We start from the raw sequence: 10,067 nt of genomic DNA, 5'->3' as shown, positions 1-10,067 counted from the left end.
GAAAGTTAGTTCTCAAGACATACATCTTAGGTAACTAAGGGAAAGAAAGTTTTAAAATAGAAATAAGAATATGTCTCACTAAATAAATACTTCTATTTGAGACTGGACTACTTTTTGAGATATAACAATCTAGTTGTAGGCATAATGTCACTAATTTTATTAACATAGGCTAATCTAGGTATTGTGTGAGAGTATACATGTGTGCCAGTGTGTCAGTACACTATAACCTACCTAAAGTCATATTATTCTTCAACTTTCATGGCTAATTCTCATAAAAATGATTACAAGACTTTAATTGCACGTTTTAAAAGAAAGTTCATCCTAAAAATACATATACATCTTGAAATATGGAATTTCAACTCATTTGGCAGCAGCTATGGAGACCCAAGTTTAATGAGAACTTGTTAAAATTGCTTTTTCCTTGTTTTTAATTTTTTGTAAAATAATCAAATCTCTATTGGCATGAACAGCATTTTAAAATCTTCAATATTATGTCTGCTGTGTGTGTCATTTGAAACAGACCTTTTTCCCAAAACATAATCAAAGAGAGAAGGGTTATGTTTGCATTTCTTTGTTCAAGGTGTTTATTGCATCTCAGAGGGCATACATGCACTGGGTTTTTAAACTGAAATACAAAGAAAGCCATTTTGAAATTGGTTTTAGGTAATTTTTCCCCATTACAGTGTATGTTATCCCCACAGTAAATTCAGATACAACCACTTTTAAATGGTACCATACATCTATTAAATAATTTGAAAAATAGGCAAACACCTTTCCAACCCAATATGCTTTTATGAAGAGCTGCCAAGCCACTAGCAACACTGATCAACAGTGACCTCATTTGTGCATCAAAATCTTAAGCCAAGCCATCAGCACAGACAGTATGACGACAAATTAAAACTTAAAGAATACAGTATGTACAGTAAAAGATACAATTCTCTGAATTAGTTTAAATCCTAATCACAATGTTACAACAAAACCTACTTTGAGCTCAATTGAAGGATGGAAGAACACTAGTCTACAAAACACACAAAGAAATACTAAATTAACAGATGTACCAAAAACCCACAGTAAAGTAAAAATATCTGCAGTAATATCTTTAAATTACAGGTATACCTTGGGGTGCCTTCAGAATAACTTGAATAGTACCTCTCTAACTGCATTTTCATGAACGTGATACAAACAGAACCTTTACTTTTCAGTGCATTTAATCAAGAATGAATAAATAGGTCAATTTAGATGCAAAACCTGTCAAATATAATTAAAATATATATATTTTAATATAGCAGTGATAAATAGGGGATTCTTCCCATATGATTTTTCATTCTTGATAAGGTAGCTTCAAAGAGAAGTATTTATTATGGACGTTAACCTTTATATTTTTTAAAATAAAATTTCTTAACATATACAGTGCCACAAAAATAAACATTTCTCACAACAGTTGAAGTTCCTGTGATTGGAAAAATGTACTCCACACTGAAAAAAGTTTTGTATATTTATGAGTGTTTTCCTTATTATCTGATATTATCGCACTACGCTTGTAACAGATACAGAAGAAAAGATAATTTATGGGAAGAGTTTAGGGTTTGTTCAAAAGTTATATGTACATTGAAACCTTCAAAAACACAGAAACATCTTTCCAAATAGCTCACCATACAACAGCTGCATCATCTGTCCTCAGGCGAAGTCCAGAAAAGCACTAAAGGCATCAGTAACATCCATTCATTGTTTACATCGTACAATACACAAATAATCCAAATACACTACAATTTCGAGAGTAGGGATAACAGCTAAGGTAGTACACATTCCTAATGTTCACTTTCACGGCTGTGCTACACATTTTGGAAGAGAAGTTATGAGTAAGCATTGGGTTTGGTACTGGTGGCTCCCTTTGAAACTGAGCATCAATCTTATTTGAAGTCTCCAAATTCATTTAGTTTCCTATTCAGTCACAAAAATTGCAGCTGTAAAGAAAACAAGAATTAGAATTAGAAAAAAAGAGTATTACATAGTCCTCAAACATTTTACCTCCCTTGCAATTTTACTTCACAGTTTCTGCACACAACTTTTACATAAAAAGGTCTCTGCATGGACAAATTCACATTTACATACTTTTCACAGCTTTTTAAAACAAGCTTAAAAATTTTAAAATTTAGCCAGAAACTAAAAAAAAAAATTTCGAGGTATAGTTTCATTTTAATAATTATATCAACAAAAATTTGAAATGTAGACATGTATTAGAAATTTTAGTAGCAGGATATTCGGTATAGCATTCAGTATCTAAGAGCAGCTAACCTTTAAAAAGGTCAGCCAAAGAAAAAGGGGGCATGGCCATGACCTTACATTATTTTTTCATGTATTCAGTTACGGTGTTCAATGAGTCACTTACTAAACAGCTGAACCAGTGACAGAATAGAAGAGAACGGAGAGATCCCTGGTGACTCAATGCCTTTTCTCAGCCACTTCCCACTCATCTCCTTGGCTAATTCATGCATCATTCATTTCTGCTGGAAACATTTGTAGGGTCTTAAGGCTTAGTCGCATAGATAACTCTTCATAAAATAGTCATTCTCTCTGTGTGTCTGTCTTTGTCTGGCTCCGGCTCTGTCTCTCTTCTCTGTTTCTGTCTCTCTCTGTTTCTCTCTCTCAGGTAAGGACTGTCTCAAGCATATCTGTTTCCTGTACTTATCAAAGTTCCAGGCATATGATTAGCGCAACATTTACTAAGTAAGAGGTGAATACAGGCTGCTCTATGCAGTTTCCTTGGTCACTCCTGAAAGTTATTAAGTGTTCATTGTCTCACTTATGTCTACATTAGCCAATCCAAAGTGTAATAGAAAAGTTGGGCATAAGGAGAGTTTACTTGACTGAGATGTCAACACCTTAAAATAATACATCATTAATCTTGTATATTAAAAAAAATCAAGAATCCACAAAAATCTTAGTAGGCATTAGAGAAGGTTTTTAAGAAATATATGTAGCACAGTAGGTGCATACTGAAAACAACACTGGACAGAAGTCCAAAAACACTGAGTTCTTCCTTGTGGGACACTGGGCAAATTCCTTAATGCCCAAGGATCAGTCTTTTTTGGCTGTGAAATGGAGATAAAAAATTTCTGGCTAGTTTATCTCACATGATTGATCTCCTACTAAGAAGTGGATGTGAAAAGTACCATGTAAATTATGTTCGTCCATTCAGCAAGGATTTGTTGAGAACGTACCCACTGTGTTAGGTGCTGGGTCAATAGTGAACATTTTTCCTTCATTAGTTTCCTTCCATAACTTCAGCATGACTCATTTCATAAATTATATGAAATTTGTGAAATTTAAAACTTGAACATTAGAAATTTAAAGTTCTGCTTGAATGCAGAAATGTAAAGAGTAATAATCTAAGTTTTATGGGGCAAAAGAAGGATAAACAAAATAAAAATACAATTATGCAGTCAAATATATTCTTAGATGATTTCTAAATGCAATAGTATAAATGTTGACTTTCTATAAATTCCAGTCATCATGTAATAAAGTGGCAATTTTCTAATTTACCAAGTAGCTTGGACAGCTTTTTGCTTTATTAAAGCTAATCGTTGTGCTTTCCAGGATAAGGACAATTTGGAGGTTACTTTTCCTCCCAGTTACATAAATTAAGATTTTTAAAAATTCTTAAAGATAGCTTTTAATATCTTTAATAAATTATTTTAATAAATTATTACTATTACATACAGCTATTCAATGCGCAGAAATAATGAATACCTCTTGAAATAGCTAAGCATTGTATACAGCTCATTATTACAAGCCTACAGGAAAAGCTCAATATTAGATACCTTAAATTGTTTACAAGAAATCCTTGATGTTAAGATCCGCTAATGGGTCCTTTGCTGGAGGTTTCTTGGGACTCTGAGTGGCAGGTGTAGGGCTTGGAGAAAGCTAATGGGAAAAAGCCAGCCCCAAAGAGCAGGAATAGAAAAGAGAGAGAGAGAGAGAGGGAGGGAGGGAGGGAGAGAGAGAGAGAGAGATAGAAAGAAGCATTAGGCAGAACACATATCAAAGAAAACAAACATGCAGAAGATTAGATGATTAAAGGCTTATAAAATCTACTTGATCTACATAGTCACAGAGTTGTGTTTACTTCTGGGCTGGTAAAATATACTTCAACTGATATTTGGCTTTCTTGAACTTCTCTGACATCGGATTTAGCCAAAGTAAAATTTGGGGACTCCAGTAGAACAATATGGATATGACTTAGGGAAGATGTGAAAAACTAGTAACATAAAGATATTATGAACAAACAGTAAAACAAACAAACAACTGTTTTCTCTATACAAAAGCATTTTTACTTTGAGTCATTAGTACCTCTAAACTAATAAAGCAATTTAAATGGCTTTTCTTATAGTGAGAGTGAATTTGAAGGAAAAATAGGAAACAGTTTGCAGAAAGCTATTTAAGAAATTACTTACACTTATTAGCTAAATATACTAGAATTTCATATACATTATTTTATGTGAAAATCAGTCACGTTTGAGGGCACTGTTTGTTTCACATGACCAAATAGTTTCCTAGTAGTGAGTGCCACTAAATCCTAATGCAATCTATTCAGTTCTCAGAGAAGGCTAAAACTTATTATTAAATACAATAGGAAAGAATCATATTGGACTTGCAGCAAAAGTAACAAATAATTAACTTGCCTTGTTTCTGTTTAACCAGAATCTAAATTATTTTTTCATTGTGTCACAGATACAACTTCTGGGAGCTGACTTTTACAGGATACAAGGTCTTGAAAAATCTCATGTAGTCTATAGAGTAATAGCTGACATCTAGGCTTTGAGTCTAATTAATCTCCTATGCTTGTAGTAACATGCTGGGACTGTGGGGCAGTGATGTATATTTTTATTAGTTCAGCGAACAGAGTTCCAGAAGTGTGGATTTTGAGATTTGGTCCTATGTCCAGAAACTACTGACTAATTATATTATCTATTTGTCAAATTTCCATGTTTAAAACTGGGACATGGGCTGGGTGTGATGACTCACATCTGTAAAATTCCAGCACCTTGGGAGGCTGAGGCAGGAGGATCACTTGAGGCCAGGAGTTTGAGACCAGCCTGGTCAACAAGGCGAGGCCTCATCTCTACAAAAAGTAAAAAAAAAAATTAGCTGGGTGCAGTGGCTTGCACCTGTGGACCCAGCTACTCAAGAGGCTTAGGTGAGAGGATCCCTGGAGCCTGGGAGTTCAAGGCTGCAGTGAGCTATGATTGCATCACTGCACTTCAGCCTGGGCAACAGAGTGAGACCCTATCTCAAACAAACAAACAAACAAACAAATAACAAAAAACCTTGGATCTGCTTCATAGAAATATATAAAAAAAAAATGTAAGACTTGAAGTTCCTTAGATCGACTCAAAGATTGGTCCATTATTGATAATTAGGTGAGATGATGATATCGTGATACCAACCAATGAAAGAATGCTGGGATAGTCCTGGCATCAGTAATAAAAAAACTACTTTGTTTTCTGAAGCTACCAACTCAACATTTATTTTATTATCTAGTATAATTATGCTTCTCCTCTGATATAGGAAATATAATCTAAAAATTACATAAATATGATGTATCATTACCTGGCTTATTATGAATTCAATTACTGATTAAAACAATGTATTTCCATGATACTATCTATCTTTTATTTTCATTCTTCTAATTAAGTAAATAAATTGTTGCTAACATTGGTATTACACAAGAAAAACAACTGCCTTAAGTAATAAAATTATATTCATTTATTTCTGAAGCTTTCAGTATATCAAACACAGTAAGGTTAAAAGAAATCTCAGTAACATTGCTCCAAGTTCATAATAATAGAAATATTTCTTTTTTTCAAAAAGATGATAGTCATGGATCTATTCAAACATCAAGGAAACATTTATGATAAATGAGATCCCTTAGAATTTAAGTATATCTAAGTTACACTTAATATCAACCATTATACCCAAAACCTTCCTCACTGGCCCTAAAAACAACACTACACAGGGTTCATTAGTCTTCAGGTAGACTAGAAAATTTCTCCTGAAGCCAGTTATGGCCAGTAATGGCCGTGAAGGCTAAGGCTTCTCACATTCTAAATTTCTGTCTTTCAACATCCACCATTCTTTCTCTTGGTCCCTGTTGCTTTTGAGGGGCAAAGAGAAGAAGCTGAAAGGAAATCTTGGGAACAAGTCCATGGATTTAGAGATGCATCAGGGAAGCAAAAGGCATTAAGGTATACTCAGAAAGTTCACAGCAGGTATTCCCCAGATAAGACAGTATAAATACTGATTTGATAAGTTAAAAATATTATAGGACTGAAAACTCATATCATTAAAATTTACTCATATCATTAAAATATATTTGAGCTATTTGGTCTAGTTTATAAAGCATGCTGCTACCAAAGTAGTAATTTGGTGTCCTGACTCCATCCAAGTCAATTTCTCATGAGGAAAACTTCTTTGGTTTGACATGTACCATCACCTCAGCCAGACAATTTAAAAGAGGAATCAGGAAAGCATGATGCTAGCACCTCTAGCAGCAAAACAGTTCAACAAAGTGTAATATATTTTGGCATTTTTGAAGAGGAAGTAGCACAGTGTGTAGTAAGGAATTTAGCTTTATCTAAACTGAGGTTTTTCCTTTTCCCAGAAAGGTAACCTCTAAAGCCTTCTAATTTCCCAAATGGTAGGCATGTCTTTGTTATTCAAGGTGGGCTCCAGGAACACCTGACAGTTTATGCTAACAAGGTGACTCAGAGTGGAGGCAGAAAGTCCAACCATGTGATTTTAGGGCTGGGTCTTTGGGCCACATGAAACCAGTCTGATCTTCAGGGAGGAACAGCGGTTGAAGACTGAGTTCCACAAAATGGGTAACAATTCAACCAACCAATCCTACATAATGAAGCATCAATAAATGCTGGACGCTGAAGCTCAGGTGAGCTTGTGATAACTGCATGTGTACTGTCACACAATGATGCCCGGAGGAGAACCCACCTCTGAGGACAAAGATGCTTCATGTTTAGAACTTTCCCAGATGATGTTTATGCATCTTTTCCTATAACTGGATCTAATTTGTATCTTTTTACTACAATAAAACTCTTATAAGTTTAGTGCTTTCCTAAGTTCTGTGAATCATTCTAGGAAACTGCTCAACCTGAGGGTGGCCATGGAAAAACCTTGAATTTGTAGCCAGCTAGTCTTAAGTGGGAGTGGCCCTGAGGACTCACAAATGTGTGCTTTTTTTCTGGAGTGAGGAGATTCTAAAAGGGACTATTCTCACAGACTATGCAGTTTGGCAAACTTATTGCAGTTAGTGTCACGAGTCTTGGGCGAACATGGCAGTCTAGAGGACTGTGCTGCCAACCTTTCTGGTTAACAATGGGAACACATGCTTTAACTACAGACCAGAAGCACCTACTTCTCTGGGACAAATGCCTTGGATGCCCTGAATATCTGGATGTTCTCAGGAACCAATTTGAATTAAGTAGGAAGAGAATGGAGGGATCTTTAGACAGTAAGTTATATCCATCATTTTTTCCCCCAAATCTTACACTTTTGCAGATCTGTCTTCCATGCTCCCTTTACTTCTGAAGCAACAGGAATGAGGATTATATTAGGTAAAAACACTTTTTAAACAGTTTGCTACACCAATGTTTTATACTTATTAGTTAATGTCACTGGTTGGTTTGTGGACATTGAACAAACTGACCTGCGTGCCAGGTACAGCAGTAGCTCCAAAGGGCGGCCTCATCATGGGCTGTGCAAACATGACCGGCTGCTGAGGCATCATGGGCATGCCTGTCCCAGCAGGAGGCTGAGGAGGAAGAATGGAGAGTGGTTCAGAGCATGAGTGGAACCCATTAGGGCACTATCCTGACATTTATTGCTTTTATGTACTTCTGACAATATTTGAGGAATGCAGGACTATGAGGAAGTATAATTTGTAATTTTAACTAGGGATAATGTGAGGCTGTACTGTGAGGGAGAGAGTCGCTAAGGTGGGTGGGTAGCATAAGCCTGGTTGGCCACATGGTATCCTCATCCTAACCAAACTTTATTGTTGTTTATTCATCTTCTCTAAGCATAATTCTTGGAGAGATAAAAATTTGTTTCTTTATGAAAGATGGTCCTAAAATTGGCTGGTAAAATTGGTGAATAAACAGTCCTAGTATAATAATTAAGGGTTGATTTTGATGATGGGCTAACACTATGTTTTGTAAATATTCTAGTAAAAATGATATAACAACGTACTATAGAAATTAATTTGATGGTAGGACATATTTTATGACTGATTTTATCACTTCATGTGTAGACTACTTAAGGTTTAAAGCAGATGACAACTTTTTAAGTTTTACTTACTGTGTTTTGGGAAGAATTATATTCTGTAGGAATATTTACTAATTTGGGATTTGGCAAATAATTTAGAAATGTTGATTACAATTTTTAGCATAGGTCATCACTCACCATTCCAAATCCTGCTCCAGGTTGTCCAACCGATGGGGCCCCGGCAACAGGAGGAACTGAACTGGTTGGAGGTACAGCTCCTTGCTACACAGATAGACAGACATACATACACATACAAATAACACGAAAACACACAAAACAAACAAAAAGAACAATACAATTGGTTATTGTTTATTTATTTTAAAGATGGGGTATCACTCCATTGCCCAGGCTGGAGTACAATGGCATGATCACAGCTCACTGCAGCCTTGAACTCCTGGGCTCGAGCAATTCTCCCACCTCAGCCTCCTGAATAGTTGGGACTACAGGCACATGCTGCCATGGCTGACCAAGTTTTAAAAATTTTTTGTAGAGATGGGTCATGCTATACTGCCTAGGCTGGTCTCAAGCTCCTGGCCTCAAGCAATCCTCCTGCCTTGGCCTCCCCAAATGCTGGGATTGCAGGCATGAGCCACTGTACCCAGCCGAGCATAATTTGGTTTTAAAATGACAGAATTTTAAAATGAATGCATGTCAAATATGTATGAGTGGATATGTAAAGAAAATCTCAAATTTCAGTTTTAAATTTAAAAAGGAAAATGGTTTTAGCACCACACCAATGATATAAACAAGATGACTGACTTGATGTTCTCTGTTACAGCGTCATTTGGACTTGCTGGCTTGCAGTTTGCTCACAACATTGGACTTCCTCTCTATCTTTTTAGACCCATCCATACTGGAAATGAGTCAAACTTCCCTAAGCTTGTCTTTTCCTATCATTATATCCTCTAACGGTATTGGGTTAGACATTTGAGAATTGTTCTAATCTTTCTATATGGCTCCAATTTATATTAAGCAAGGTTTACAGGTGGATGTGGTGGCTCATGCCTGTAATCCCAGCATATTAGGAGGCCGAGGCAGGAGAATCACTTGAGGCCAGGAGTTTAGGACCAGCAACACAGCAGTATGGGCAATGTAGCAAGAACCCATCTTAACAAAAAAATTTTTAAAAGTTAGCTGGGCCTAATTTTTGGTGGTGTGTGCCTGTAGTCTTAGCTACTCGGGAGGCTGAGGTGGGAGGATAGCTTTAGCCCAGAGCTTGAGAATGCAGTGAGTTGTGATAGCACCACTGTACTTCAGCCTGTGTGACAAAGTCAGACCCTGTCTCTAAAAAAACATCAATAACAACAAAAAACTTCCATCAAAGAAAAATCCAGAACTAGATATCTTCATTGGTGAATTTACCAAATATATAAAGAATTAATATCAATTCTTCTCAAGCTTTTCAAAATAAAGGTAACAGTTTTTTTTGTTTTTGTTTTTTTTTTTTTTTTTTTTTTTTTTTTTTTTTTGAGACGGAGTCTCGCTCTGTCGCCCAGGCTGGAGTGCAGTGGCCAGATCTCAGCTAACTGCAAGCTCCGCCTCCCAGGTTTATGCCATTCTCCTGCCTCAGCCTCCTGAGTAGCTGGGACTACAGGTGCCCGCCACCTCGCCTGGCTAGTTTTTTGTATTTTTTTAGTAGAGACGGGGTTTCACCGTGTTAGCCAGGATGGTCTCAATCTCCTGACCTCGTGATCCGCCCGTCTCGGCCGTAACAGTTTTTAACCATTCTT

At 36.3% G+C, this 10,067-nt stretch overlaps 1 protein-coding gene across 50 annotated transcripts in view; it reads right to left on the bottom strand.

Moving 5' to 3' along the window:
- Window positions 1-560: 560 nt before the first annotated feature.
- The window catches only part of SNAP91 (synaptosome associated protein 91), a 167,276-nt gene continuing 157,769 nt past the window's right edge, over window positions 561-10,067 (bottom strand). For 45 of the 50 annotated variants that reach the window (XR_004228956.1, XM_031935581.1, XM_031935589.1 and 42 more), the window contains 4 exons: window positions 8,476-8,559; window positions 7,721-7,825; window positions 3,822-3,924; window positions 726-1,964 (listed from right to left, as the gene is read on the bottom strand). Coding sequence is in view for 48 of the 50 variants with exons in the window: in XM_031935581.1 (XP_031791441.1) it covers window positions 3,832-3,924; window positions 7,721-7,825; window positions 8,476-8,559 (282 nt within the window). In the remaining 2 variants the exon portion in view is untranslated. Of the gene's footprint in view, window positions 1,965-3,821; window positions 3,925-7,720; window positions 7,826-8,475; window positions 8,560-10,067 lie in introns of all 50 variants that reach the window. The other 5 variants (XR_004228955.1, XM_023205199.1, XM_023205201.2 and 2 more) reach the window with 1 other exon arrangement.

The sequence above is a fragment of the Piliocolobus tephrosceles genome, chromosome 5 (genome assembly GCF_002776525.5).
Source record: "Piliocolobus tephrosceles isolate RC106 chromosome 5, ASM277652v3, whole genome shotgun sequence".
NCBI classification, from domain to species: domain Eukaryota; kingdom Metazoa; phylum Chordata; class Mammalia; order Primates; family Cercopithecidae; genus Piliocolobus; species Piliocolobus tephrosceles.
This window is presented reverse-complemented; position numbering and strand designations above follow the sequence as displayed.